At 35.4% G+C, this 14,231-nt stretch overlaps 3 protein-coding genes across 4 annotated transcripts; 2 read left to right on the top strand and 1 right to left on the bottom strand.

Annotated features, from left to right (window-relative positions):
• The first annotated feature begins 1,971 nt into the window (after window positions 1-1,971).
• On the top strand, window positions 1,972-3,320 carry LOC122596397 (60S ribosomal protein L39-1). The gene is made up of 3 exons (XM_043768966.1): window positions 1,972-2,079; window positions 2,853-2,956; window positions 3,061-3,320. The coding sequence occupies exons 1-3, from the start codon at window positions 2,077-2,079 to the stop codon at window positions 3,107-3,109; spliced, it is 156 nt and encodes a 51-aa protein (XP_043624901.1). The 5' UTR covers window positions 1,972-2,076; the 3' UTR covers window positions 3,110-3,320.
• A 694-nt stretch (window positions 3,321-4,014) lies between these two features.
• LOC122598541 (ATPase 8, plasma membrane-type-like) lies at window positions 4,015-8,686 on the top strand. The gene is made up of 9 exons (XM_043771135.1): window positions 4,015-4,235; window positions 4,751-5,302; window positions 5,430-5,756; window positions 5,886-6,128; window positions 6,221-6,629; window positions 6,706-7,220; window positions 7,304-7,477; window positions 7,904-8,104; window positions 8,588-8,686. Exons 1-8 carry the CDS (start codon window positions 4,068-4,070, stop codon window positions 8,066-8,068), a joined length of 2,553 nt encoding a protein of 850 aa, XP_043627070.1. The 5' UTR covers window positions 4,015-4,067; the 3' UTR covers window positions 8,069-8,104; window positions 8,588-8,686.
• Window positions 8,687-9,352: 666 nt separating this feature from the next.
• On the bottom strand, window positions 9,353-12,950 carry LOC122598540. 2 transcript variants are annotated; one of them, XM_043771133.1, is made up of 8 exons: window positions 12,797-12,950; window positions 12,392-12,449; window positions 12,178-12,286; window positions 11,605-11,801; window positions 11,370-11,516; window positions 10,703-10,814; window positions 10,487-10,613; window positions 9,353-9,848 (listed from the first exon to the last, which is right to left on the bottom strand). In XM_043771133.1, exons 1-8 carry the CDS (start codon window positions 12,916-12,918, stop codon window positions 9,383-9,385), a joined length of 1,338 nt encoding a protein of 445 aa, XP_043627068.1. In that variant the 5' UTR covers window positions 12,919-12,950; the 3' UTR covers window positions 9,353-9,382. The 2 variants fall into 2 exon arrangements, with proteins under 2 accessions (XP_043627068.1, XP_043627069.1); XM_043771134.1 differs by lacking the exon at window positions 12,797-12,950 and having other exon boundaries at window positions 12,178-12,281; window positions 12,392-12,416.
• Between the last annotated feature and the right edge of the window lie 1,281 nt (window positions 12,951-14,231).

Raw genomic sequence — 14,231 nt, 5'->3', positions numbered from 1 at the left:
CCGAACCGATCGGTTTGGTTTTTAGAAAACGAAAACCAAACCAATGGATTTCGTTCGGTTTTCGGTTTTTTCGGTTTGGTCTTGTCGGTTTTTTTTTGTTTTGGTTTTCCGGTTCGGTTTTTGCTCACCCCTAATTACAGCCTCAACTCAAATCTTTTATGTCAAATATACCCTTTATATATTGGGGTTTTTAGTGCTTATATTTTAGCGTTGCATCATGAAACTTTTATTTCAAAGTCCATTGGGTTTATTTTTTCAAAATAAAAGTCTTAAGCCTTTTTCTCCAAACAAAGTTAAAGATTTTTTTTAAAAAAACTTTTATTTTAAAAGCCTTATGCTCCAACCCCTAAAAGTTGTTGCCAAAAAGACACAAAAGTCAAATCTCTTGCTAAAATTTCTCGTTCATTAAATTTACCCGGCACATCTAAAACCCGTCTATTCATTAATTTAGTTTAAAAACTTGTTACATATGATGTCAAATGCATGAACATGGCAAAGACAGTTAAGGAAAAAAAGTTTTTTTTTTCTTCCAATAATCGTTTCTTAAGTCGAATGTGAGATTATATTCCCAAATTTAAAGGGTCTAAACATATTATATCCCCCAAATTCATCAATACAAGATTTATGTTGTAACTTAGCTATATACACACACAAAAAAAAAACTAATAGCAAATATTGTTGCAATTGAAAGGATTTTTCAAATTAGTCAAAAGTGGTTTAAAAGAAAGTTGTTATCAAAAAATCTTTTAAAAAACTTGAACCAGGTTAGATTTTTTTGTGAAATTATTTTTGTTAATAAGGGAAAATGTTAAGGGTAATTTCACTAAGAGTATTATAAATATATTAGATGGATTTATTAAAAAAATAAAATAAAATTAGAGGAGTGATTTGGATATACACGAGTTGGAAAATATTTTAAGGGTAAAATTGGTAAATCTAGTGCGTGGGTTAATAAAAATATCAAACTTTGAGGTGTAATTTAAGTATTTTAAACACTAGAAAGTAAAAAAAAAATAATAATAAATAATAAATTAAAATAGGTAGTTTGTTTTATCTATATTTACCTTTACATTCATCACCGTTGCCGCTCTCGACCATCCGTCACTACCGCCGCCACCACAACCACCACCCCGCCCCGCTACCACCATTGTTACCGCATTTTATGGCCATAAGTAATAGAATAATGATAAGATATGTTTGATAATTTATTTAGTATTATAATAGTTGTTCAAGGATTTAAATTCAATAATTGAGTAATGATAACCATAATTAGTAACACTAATTATAGTTATTGATCATTAATAGATGGATTGATATATGCTAAAAACTAAGACTGAAAGATTTTTGTTTCAAATCCTGATGTAAACAAAATGCTCCTAAAAATAAAGATAGAATTTTCTCAGATATAGTTATTGATCATTAATAGATGGATAAGTATATTAGAAAAACTGAAACTGAAAGGTCTCGGTTTCAGATCTTGGTGTGAACAAAATGCTCTTAAAAATAAATATAGAATTTTCTAATAGTTAATTCTAAAATTGGAGTTGAGTCTATTAAAAAAAACATATTCATTTTAAATTTATATATTCGAATGTTATGTTTTATTAAATACGTTGGGTCTATAATTAAGAATACAAACAAACCATTCTATTTATCAATATGTTAATACTAGTTATTGTATTATTATAAAAAAAAGTTGGATAAAATCATATAAATTCCTCATATTAACTAAATACAAATGAAAAAAGTAATTATCAAATTGTATGGTGAATAGAAAACTATCATTTTAAACAACCAAAAAAAAAAAAGTAATAATTACTCGTAATATTTTCATATATTATAAATTATTTTAAATTGAATTTATTTAAATGAAGAAGAAAAGAAAGAGTAAAATAACAACTTGACAGAGCAATATGGGCCGAAGAATAAACAAAAGCCATTGGGCCTGAAATTATAAGCCTGTGAGGTAGGCAGATAACAAAATCAAACCCTAGCTACCACCCTACTTACTTGATAAAAAAATCACATCATTTTATTTTAGCAGCAGCAGCAGCCACCATACAACCAACAACAGCCATGGTAATCTCTCTCTCTCTCTCTCTCTCTCTCTAACTTCCTTATATATATATGCTGTTTGATTTGTTAGTCATAAATAATAATAAACGCATGTATATATCTTCCATGAGGAGCTGTGCTTGTTAGATCCCATGAACGACTTTTAGTTTACTGTTTCTTAATAATTATTATTACAAATGTTTATGAGGTGTTTAGGAATTTGCTTATATATATATATATACCGTTACTATTTTTGTAGTATATCTGATAACCAATCTGCAAACTGCTTAATATTCTTTCTGTTAGTAATAAAAGTAGATTCACAGTTTTCAAAAGTGTGTGTTTTTGTTTGTGAGTTGCTCATATTTCATTAGAAATTTATGCATTTTCAATCAAATAAGCCTCCACGCAGGAAGATTCAGCGGTGTTTGGCATAGCTTATTTACAATTGGTTTACCTTTTATAAATCCCCCTTGTTTTTGTGGCTTATTTTTTGGACTCATTTTTGTGATTGATAACTTGAAAATAAGTCGGCTTGTTACTATATATGTGCTCCAAAAATGGTGGTTGTATTTTAAAACGAGTGTAAACGTAGTCTACAATAGTACTGGGAATTTGGATTGCTGGTTTCATTTTATTGTATGTGTACGTAGTTTATAGTGTTTTTAATTGTGCCGGACCTAGTTTTCAGAGCTAGATATTCGATTCGAAGGACAAAAAACGTTTCTCTCTTGAAATGGTTTATGCTGGTAATTGTAATTGTATATTTGTATGCTTATGTTCTTATGTTGATACAGCCGTCCCACAAGACTTTTATGATCAAGAAGAAGCTCGGTAAGAAGATGAGGCAAAACAGGCCTATTCCTCACTGGATTCGCTTGAGGACTGACAACACTATCAGGTCATTCGTTTTCTCTAAGTTTCTTGATTTCTTAAACTGAAAGTGTATGATCTGCATCTCGTATGTTTTTGTTAATATGATGTATAATTTTCATTGTAATTCAGGTACAACGCCAAGCGCAGACACTGGCGCAGAACCAAGCTTGGGTTTTAAGTTGATTTTTGCAGTGTTTTTCAAATTCAATCAAAGACTCGTGTTGTGTTTGTATTTTCGTATCTAGCCTAAAATGGATGTCGAGTTTAGTGTTCTATTGTCTTGGGAAATCTGATGATACTTCTGTTTGATTACATCTTGTTTCTCATTTTTATGTCAAACCATGCTAGGCAATTTCTATGTTTTAATGAAACCTGCTTATGACAGTGCATTTCATCTGCTTCGTGAACAAATAACTAGAAGTTCCATTGATAGTTATTTGTTTTCTACGTGTTTTGTACTTGCAAGCCGGTGGCAGAACCAAAGTGCTATGGTTTTGCGGTTTGTCACTTTTACAAGGTATTGCAAATTAAAAATCGAATAGTGCGTAATTGTATGCGTTGGATGGGTTTAGCCACCAACATGCCAACTTGACCAAATCAACTCAAACATGACACAGTAATCGCTCTAAAGCTATTGTACAAGCTACAAACTGAAAATGCTCAACTTGCTTCTTTCTGAATTTATCCTGTGATATAACAAGATAATCTAGGATCTTTTTCTTACAAAATTTAAAACTATCAAAGTTTCTATATTTATAGCCGCATGTTTTTTACATGGTCTATATTAAGCACTATAACAATACATACATCAAGTATAATTGTTCGACTTTCATGAAAAAAAATAATGGATTACCCTTCATTTCTAATTGCATTCCTATATTATTGGGGATGGGAGAAAAAACCGCAGTGTATCTTAAAACGTAAATGATATAAAGAAATTTTTTGTATATAGAGAAAGGGCTTCTAAATTTCCCTCTAATTGTGATATATATCTGACCTCTTTCTGCTATGTCCATCTGCATGGTGGAGGAGCACCCTAAGGAGGGATTTTAGAGAGGCCCGGTTACATCTTTATTGTTATCGTTTTCATTTCTGAGAATTACTCTGTGCCTTTCTAAATCTTTCTAGCCATTAAAATGGCGGATAGTTCCTTGGAACGAGTTAAAAATAACGAAGTTGATCTTGAGAAAATTCCTATCGAAGATGTGTTCACAAACTTGAACTGTACAAGGGATGGGTTGAATGGCGAGGAAGGGTCTAAAAGGCTCAAAATTTTTGGCCACAATAAACTCGAGGAGAAAAAGGCATGTCGTTGTATCCCTTTGTTTTTGTCCGATTCTGGTCATACCATATTAATTGTGATATACAACAACTTCGTTATGTAGAAAGAGATCATTACCTTCGCCTGGTTTCTAACACATGGGCATTTTCGATGCACCAGAATGAAATCTTTTCAATCGCCTTGTGCGTAGTAGAGACTTGCATTGTTTCGCCCCAACGAACCTAAGGGCAAGCCAATGTTTTCATGTGTAGTTTTATCTTCATCTATGTGCAGCATATAAACAAGATTTATTAATGTAATTATACAAGTAGACAGATTGCAAGCCAACCTAAGTCCATCTTTATATTTCTTTGTTTGAATGGTTGAGAAACAGAATAGAAATCAAATACATGAAAACCTTCAACTATGGGGCCATACTTTCATGACCATACATACCATAATAAACTATTTAAAATGACGCATCGATTTATGCAACCATTTCTCGTACATCTTATGATAAAGTAAACTAATTTATTACGTACAATGAATTTGGAACAGGAAAATAAGATACTCAAGTTCTTAGGGTTCATGTGGAATCCTCTTTCATGGGTCATGGAATTTGCAGCCATTATGGCCATTGTGTTAGCAAATGGTGGTGGCAGGCCACCAGATTGGCCAGATTTTGTAGGCATAGTTGTGCTTCTTCTCATCAACTCAACCATTAGTTTCATTGAAGAAAACAACGCTGGGAATGCTGCGGAAGCCCTGATGGCAAGCCTAGCCCCAAAGTCCAAGATTTTGAGGAACGGAAAATGGAGCGAGCAAGATGCTGCCATCTTAGTTCCTGGAGATATAATAAGCATCAAGCTTGGAGATATTGTCCCAGCTGATGCTCGTCTTCTTGAAGGTGATACATTAAAGATCGATCAATCTGCCCTTACGGGCGAGTCACTCCCTGTAACCAAGAATCCTGGTGAGGCAGTGTTTTCAGGCTCTACATGCAAGCAGGGGGAGATTGAGGCCGTCGTCATAGCCACCGGTGTCCGAACATTTTTTGGGAAGGCTGCTCACCTTGTGGACAGCACCAACCAAGCGGGCCATTTCCAACAGGTACAAGTTTTAATGCATACATTACGTACTGCAACGACAAGAAATACCAGTTTTCAAATGCACATGCCAATATTTCTTTCAGAATGTTTACAAGTTCTGCATCTTACAAGGTTCATATATTTAACAGGTATTGACTTCCATTGGTAACTTCTGCATATGCTCAATTGGTGTTGGAATGGCCATCGAAATTGTCGTGATATACGGAATTCAACGAAGACCATATAGAGACGGCATTGATAACTTGTTAATCCTTCTCATTGGAGGTATCCCGATTGCTATGCCGACAGTTTTATCTGTAACAATGGCTATCGGGTCTCATTACCTTGCAAAACAAGGTGCCATCACCAAGAGGATGACTGCCATTGAGGAAATGGCAGGAATGGATATTCTTTGTAGTGACAAAACGGGTACCCTCACACTTAACAAGCTAACCGTCGACAAATCCCTAATTGAGGTATACTTTTCTTGATCAAGTTAGCATTAACCTAATCGAGTTCAAACGAGTGAAACTTAGAATACCCAATAAGGTAAACCGCAAGGTCAATCACTTATGCATGGTCTTAAGAGGTCTAAATTTGTTCAGGTTTTTGCAAAGAATTGCGACAAGGACGCGGTGGTGTTGTATGGTGCTCGTGCTTCTAGGGTCGAAAACCAAGATGCTATTGATGCTTGTATTGTCAGCATGCTGGCTAATCCAAAAGAGGCGCGAGCTGGAATCAAAGAGGTCCACTTCCTGCCATTTAATCCAGTTGACAAGCGCACCGCTATCACCTACATTGATGACAAAGGAGACTGGTACCGATTAAGCAAGGGTGCACCAGAGCAAGTAATAAATCAGTTGCTTTTTTATGCTCTTTTCTTTCCGTATTCCAGTTTAGTTTCACATCTGCTAACAGATGGTGGTTGATTTTTCTGAAGATCATTGAACTTTGTGAACTCAATGGCGAAACACTAAAGCGAGCTCACGACATCATAGATGGCTTTGCGAACCGAGGTCTTCGATCCTTGGCTGTTGCTCGACAAACTGTGCCAGAGAAGACAAAGGAGAGTGCAGGCTCACCGTGGGAGTTTATTGGATTGTTGCCACTTTTTGACCCGCCAAGACATGATAGCGCTGAGACTATTCGAAAGGCTTTAGAACTTGGTGTAAAAGTTAAGATGATTACCGGAGATCAGCTGGCAATTGGCAAGGAAACGGGTAGAAGACTTGGCATGGGTACCGATATGTATCCTTCTTCTTCCCTTCTCTCTCAAACCAATGATGATAATAACTCCTCCATCGATCAACTCATTGAAAAGGCAGATGGATTCGCCGGAGTTTTCCCTGGTAATTAATAAGAAATTCATAAAGTGTAGCACAGATTTAGCAATTGCAAACTAAACTTGATTCTACATTCTTATAGAGCACAAGTACGAGATTGTTAAAAGGTTACAGCATAGGAATCACATCTGCGGGATGACAGGGGATGGTGTGAACGATGCACCGGCACTTAAAAGGGCAGACATTGGAATAGCTGTGGCCGATGCCACAGATGCTGCCAGGAGTGCATCTGATATAATCCTGACAGAGCCAGGGCTGGGTGTGATCGTAAGTGCTGTATTGACAAGTCGGGCCATCTTCCAAAGGATGAAAAACTACACGATCTATGCCGTCACAATCACAGTCAGAATTGTGATGGGGTTCATGCTCATCACTCTCATTTGGAAGTTTGACTTTTCACCATTCATGATTCTTATCATAGCCATCCTTAATGATAGCACCATCATGACAATCTCCACAGATAGGGTTAAGCCTTCTCCCCTACCTGACTTGTGGAGACTCAATGAAATCTTTATCACTGGTGCCGTACTAGGAACTTATCTTGCAGCTGTAACCGTCGTGTTCTTTTGGCTCTCTGCCAAAACTGACTTCTTCCCCGTAAGTCGTATGGTCAATAATTACCATGTTCATTTATCATACATTCTTACCGAAAAAGTATGACAATAACTTTTGATGTTCAGAAAATCTTTGGTGTTCACTCGATTATTGGAAATGAGGATGAGATCACAGCAGCACTTTACCTTCAAGTGAGCATCATCAGCCAGGCGCTCATCTTTGTGACCAGGTCTCAACGTTGGTCATTTCTAGAGCGCCCTAGCACCTTGCTCATTCTCGCATTCGCACTAGCTCAGATAGTAAGTACCATAAAGCCACTATTCCTGCAATAAAGCCTAAGGTTGACAACTGGACCAATTTACTACGAATGATTTGATTTGGGTTATGTGATATCTCAAATAGGTTAAATAATAATAAAAAAAGCTTAAAAGTGATTAAGACAACCGAAACAGGTTGAAAATCATCCACAGTATATTTATAAGGCAAACAACCTCACAAGTAATTTTTATTTAAAGACTTGGATTACTAATATAATAATAATATTTTTGTAACCATGCATTAGTTATCTTAAAAAAATGGTTAAAAATGGACAACAAAGTGTTTGTAGGTCAGCCAAACCCAGCCATTTCGACCATTACTATAAAATAATCTGTTTCAATCCGTTACCTGCCCCCATCTATCTTGCCAAACCTATTGGTGCATTAACATTTCTGCCTTTTATACAGTTGGCTACATTGCTCGCCGTATATGCAGACTGGAATTTTGCTGAGATGCAAGGAGTAGGATGGAGATGGGCTGCAGTGATCTGGATCTTTAGTATCATTACCTACTTCCCACTAGATATCCTGAAGTTAATCATCCATGCAGCATTAGATGGATACTCTAGATAGCAATGAATTGGAACTCTGTATATCCTTCGTAAATAGGTACAACCCTGTTTAGCTACTAATTAGATAACACGAGGCTAAACATATGATCTGTTCTTTAGAATTCTGCTGGGTTAATTGCATATAATAGTAATCCACTTTGGCAAAATTTCTGTTATAGGCCTAAAAAGCCATACAGAAATATATACTAAAGCCTAAAGGTAGCCAACCTACAAAATAATTGATCTAAGCTGGTCAGACAAGGCCTTATTGATACGATGATGTGACACTGATATGCGATAACTTTTAATCATGTTGATTTTTGTTCTTAATGTGATACTGAGGTAGTGAGGTGCTGTTTGGTGCGTTGATATCTAAGCAATTACTTCTAATAACCTGGTTTTGAAACTTTCTTGGTTTTTTGTAGGGTAAAAATAGTTGGTAACTTGAAATAGAAATTTGACCAAAGTTGATTACCTTCTATGCAATTTATCCATTTTGTGTTATGAGCTTCATCTCTGTATAAAAAACTTTCTGTCCTAGGGTATGTGGAGTCTCAGTGAGGCTAAGGCTATTGGTGTTGGTACCACTATACACCACCACCACCACAAAACATCATACCATGGAAGACCTCTGGTAGGGAAAGAGATGAGCAAGGTCTGTAACTCCATGGAAGTACAGTAGAAGAAAGGGAATTCAGCAAGAAATGTAAATTCTTCTTTGAATTCGATTCTTTTTTCTTTATTTGGTAGTAGAAAGCCTGTAGGACATACTTAAAGTTGACTGCTGTAAATGGAAACCACTGGTAACCAAAGAAGGAGATTACAGGTTGGTGATGAAAAGAAAGATTATTGTAATTATGTACCTCGATGTACTTATTTGTGTGTAAATAACAGTGTTTTCTGAAACAATACTTTATAAGTCGATTTTCGACTCATTTACTTCAAAATGGGTTGATTTGTGTTATGTTTTATCTCAAACTGGTCAAATAGGTCGAACGGGTCAATCAAGTCGAAGTCGCACAAAGTGTCATTGTACAGCACACAACCTCCTAAAATTATATTTATCGTATTAATGTATTAATATATAAAGCATTGAAGCAATAATTATACATAAACTTGGTTTTAAACATAGAAATTTATTTCTGGCCAACTAACCACCCATATTGAAACTAGTTGTATTGATCCAAACCACTTTTAGACTGTTACCCAACCCGTCCATATTGTCACCTCTGATTTGAAAATTAAAATGCGGTGTGAGTTAAATTCTGATAGTATGAAATTTATATTTAAACAAAGAATTCAGCCATTTTCACCAAGAACATAGGAAAGGAAAACACTATCCTTTATTGATTAATGTTGGTTTCCAAGAGGTCAATTCATAGGGTATTACATCTTCATCACAAGAAATTACAGCTTGTGCCATCAATTTCCCAAGCCAGGCATGATACAACAAACCTCTAGATCCAAGACCCAAAAAAACCCAGAACTTACTCTCATGAGGTTGACTAATAAAATCATCTATGCGGCCTAAAAGAGGAAGAGATCCGTTACTTGTGAGAGGTGGCATTGCTCTTAGACCCGCACTTGCTTCCTTAAAAACCCATTTTGTTAAGTGTGGATAAACTGCATATGCTTTTGGCAGAAGTTCGTCCAAAGCTTTTGAAGCTTCCTCCATTGAAACATTTTGAGAGTAGTTGCAAGATTTCCATTCCCATGTAGAACCTAGGTATAAATTTCGAGGATCTTGGATGGCAAGCCATGCATCTGACAAGATTGAGGGGCTGTGCTCTGAAAATTCTTCCCTGCACGCCATCAGGAAAACAGATGAGTTTTTAGTATAACTTTGATGTAAAATACATTAAATCACATTAGTAATCATAAATAAATTCACCTTTGATATCAAATATAAATGGATTCATCATGACCATTCTGTTCACCTCCATTTTATTTTGTGGGTCTTGGTTGTAATTTACAAGCACAAAGATGGAGGTGAGAATTATCAACAATTGGCACAATTGACGGAGCAATAGTTACAGAGACATGGGGTAACATCTAAATAGAGTGATCACCGTTTCCCAACCATTGTGTTTAGTTTGTTGATAAAAAGAGAGAGAGATAAACTTTTCCTCATTTTCATCAATAACTTTTTCAGTTTTAAACTCGTTTCAATCCTTCTTATTTTTCATCCTCCAAACTATAGATTTACACGTGAATTCGGGCTAAAAGAGTATTATTATATATATATGCAACATTTTCGAGCGTTCTGATTTATAACTTAAAATTTTCTCATGAACAATGATTTGTTTGCAAAGTAATCACATAAAACATCCCAATAATCTATGCATTCACCCCAAAACACACATTCACGCATACATACGAACAGAGTCTTAACATCGTATTTATTGTTTAATCATGTTTGCTACATTGTTTTCATATATACCTTATATAGTCAGGAAGATGTAAGTGGGCTGTGACGCCTCTGCAAGTCCTCAAGGGCAACCTTCCAGAGAGCTCTGGGATAAAAGTGGATCTGGCACCCAAACATACAACAACAGCATCATACTCCCCTAAAATGAAGCAAGAACATATTACTACAATTCATAATTTTTTTACACATGGAGATTAAAGGAATCCGAGAATATATATCATATGTTACCTTCTAATTCAAGAAGATTGCCAATAGACGTCTTGTGAAGGTTTATCTTCTTTTCACCAAGACCCGCACTGGACATGTCTTTTGCTAGAGTTTCACAAGCTACATACAGGGCCTAGTCATGGTGAAAGATCTGTATTTAATAGCAATGGGTATAATAGGAGTGTACCAACATGTGTATTAAAATTATTTGACTTAAAATAATCGAAATCAAATAATCAGCTATAAATTGTGCTATATGAGATAGTGCCTGGATGTGCTTCTACTGTCTGAACTCTGAAGTTCTAATGATTAGATAAGGAAATATTTAAGCGTTTGGCGTATCCCAGTTATTTAAAGTATTAATAGACAAACAACCAGGAAATAAAATAAAAATGGATTTAAAATACTCAATAACACCTTATAAAATGAGAGAACTATAGAAGCCACTAAAAAAAGGCTAGTTCTAAATTAGGTCATTTAATCACACCTTTAGCAGATTAGCTGTTCGCAGGTGGTATCCAACTGATTATATGCCCCATAAATAGCAGATTAATGAAAGAAGAATCTGTTTCTTCCAATTTAAAAAACTGATTATCAGATAATTAGTTTCAAAATGCAAATTCAAACACCCCTAAAATAGAAGATGAAGCTGTCAAAATGTGTATACATGATACTAAAGTCTCCTTACCTCAAGATAACTTTGGGGCTGTATATTTACAGCATCAGGCATAAAAAAGGCAGAGTTAGAAGGTACAGATATGTTAGGTACTAATGTCTGGGCAGTGTCTTCATTAATAGACTGTATTCTGCAACTGGCGAGAGAGTTCTGAGCATTCTTCAAGTAAACAAAGAAAAGAAAAATTATTTAATGATTATTAACAGGAGTGCACTTAGTGTTCCATTTGTTATTCTAAAGGACGTACATCATTCATTATACTCATGTTCTTTAAGCTGACTGCTGGTCTCAGGATACCCCTTCTCCGGGCAATAAACCCATTAGAGTTCTGACCGATTCCTCCATTCTTCAAGTCAACTTTCTTTGAGTTCATTGCTGTTTCAGCAATGCTTATAAGCCTTAAACTCTCTTCCCAGCACTCGGCTGCCCGCCAAAGAGGCTTAACTGCAGGGCAGACTTGTTAAAACATCAATGTATCATAAAACTCTAATATATATCTTATCTAGAGGTGGCAAGATGGATATATCACGCGGGATGGATTCAGGGAAAAGAGATTGGGCCGATTGAGCTGACCTTCAAACACCTATTTTGTCCATTTTCTTGCAACATATTTAATGTGTGAAATATAGGTACAAAAACAATACTGTTGCAAAAATAATCTAGATATCTACGGGCAATTTTTTACTTAGTTGACTTTCAACCCATTTAATTCAAACTTTGACTTTAATAAAACACAACCCAAACCAACTTGGTTTAAACTGCCACCTCTACATCTTTCTAAGAATATATAAGCAAATACGGAGTGGCAACAAGATGTAACCTTTAGGAGAATAAGGATGAAGGAGTCCTCCAGACACCCCAGAAGCACCACCCCCAATCCCGACCTCGTCAAGAACATCAACACATATATTAACCTCACCATGACTGTGCTGCAAAAACATATCAAACAACTTATTTCTTGATGAAAATCTTCTTCAATCACCGTATACAATTCAACGTCTAAATTCAAAAATTCAACATACAAAACCGCTTACTTCTAGCAAGTGCCACGCTACAGATAATCCAGCAAATCCTGCACCGAGCACCGCATATCTGCGCATAAACATCATCATTATCTTTTACTCGATTTATTTCTATTTTAATAACGTTCTAATTACACCAAGCCATATCCTCATTTACCCTATTGTATACATTGAATGACTTTCAATTTGCTACTGTTTTACGCATGACCTCTTATAATTTGTAAACTTGTACCGATTTTGATGACATAAAAGTCTGGTATATCAAAGATAACAAAAAGATTACATTTTTAGTGTAACTAATTATCAATTAAGTGGTGGTAACATACTAACATCAAATTAGTAATCTGTTACAAAACGACTAATAGTTAACAGTAATGTTACAGTCTAGATATATAAAATATCAATATAGATATATACCTCAAGGAGGATTGTTGTTGTATATGAAAATGAGAGGAAGAAGAAAAGGAAGCCAACGGATTTCCACCACGCAGCCGTGAGATTTTGTCCATTGCCGGAAAAGTGCCTTGCCACGTCATCATCTTCTGTGCCGCTATATTTTTGCTTCACAAAGCCATTTTGACAGAGATAAAGAAGGGAGGGTATTGCTCAAGTTATAAACTAGTGTTCGCTATATTTTTTTTTTTTTTTTTTTGCAATTTTCATAATTTTTTGTAAACTTTTGGCTAAAATCATTCTTGTAATCTTCCGTTAAGTTCTCCCACATGCAAGTCACGTGAGGGGCATTTTCTTCATTTTAGACGAATTTATAAAGGGTTTTTCCTCCTACCAAATATTGGATTAAGGAACTTTCTAGTATGTACCCGATTAAGACAACATAATCAAAACCTCGTTTTGATATTCGAGCCGCACTTTTCAAAAACTTAAAAAATAAAAAAACTCTACTCCTAAGTCGTATTAAAATTGTAAGGTCCGCTTGTATAACCAATCAAACACTAGTTTATGGTTCGAGTTTGACTTGTTCAAAAACTATTACATCTAAATTTAATTTAAACGAGTCAAAACTTGAATAGCTCATTAAAATAGCACTTATTTGAACCCATGACCTCAATATGACCTATTGTGTGAATCAAACTCCCGCCACCGAATTTTCAATCACGAGTGTCAGACTCCAGTTGTTTTCTGTAACAAAAGTTTTTATTTTACAGCGGGTAATGATGAGTTAGGTGAAAGAATGGTGATCTGTTTTGATGTGAATACAGAAACGTTTAGGGAAATTCTATTTCCACGCAACGACGTTCCAAGTGATGCAAGTGACCGTCGTTGGCATTTAGTGGATGTCTAAGGATTGTATTCACTTTATTATCTTTATGAGTTTAATTATAGAGATGGTCGTTTTGTGAGCTCGGAGATTGGTCTATGGAGGCTGATGGCAGGGGAACAATGGAGGAAGGTGACAGGTTTTGTTGACATGCATATGAATACTCCATGTCTTTAGTTTTATTGGGAACCGATATACATATTGAAGAATAGCTATGAGAATTGGCTCGTCATTGGGTATCATGACACATGCATTTATACCTTAGATTTTAAGACAAAGGATCGTGTTCGTTTGTATGGGGATCGATATCATAACATACCACAAGCTCTCTATATCGAGAGTTTTCTAGTCACCAAATCCCTACCCTAGCTAGCTAGCTAAATTCAATACAACAATCACTTCTTACGAAAGAAAACTCAATAAACATGAAAAAAATGTGATATGTAATTATGTATTATCAAATCTATCATTGGTTTTCTTTTGGAACGGTATGATATTTGGTTTGATCATGCTATTTGTAAGTATGTCAGTAAATTTATTTGCAAAAAAAAAAAAAGTTTATTTTCTTTTTTG

This window comes from Erigeron canadensis, chromosome 4 (genome assembly GCF_010389155.1).
Source record: "Erigeron canadensis isolate Cc75 chromosome 4, C_canadensis_v1, whole genome shotgun sequence".
NCBI classification, from domain to species: domain Eukaryota; kingdom Viridiplantae; phylum Streptophyta; class Magnoliopsida; order Asterales; family Asteraceae; genus Erigeron; species Erigeron canadensis.
This window is presented reverse-complemented; position numbering and strand designations above follow the sequence as displayed.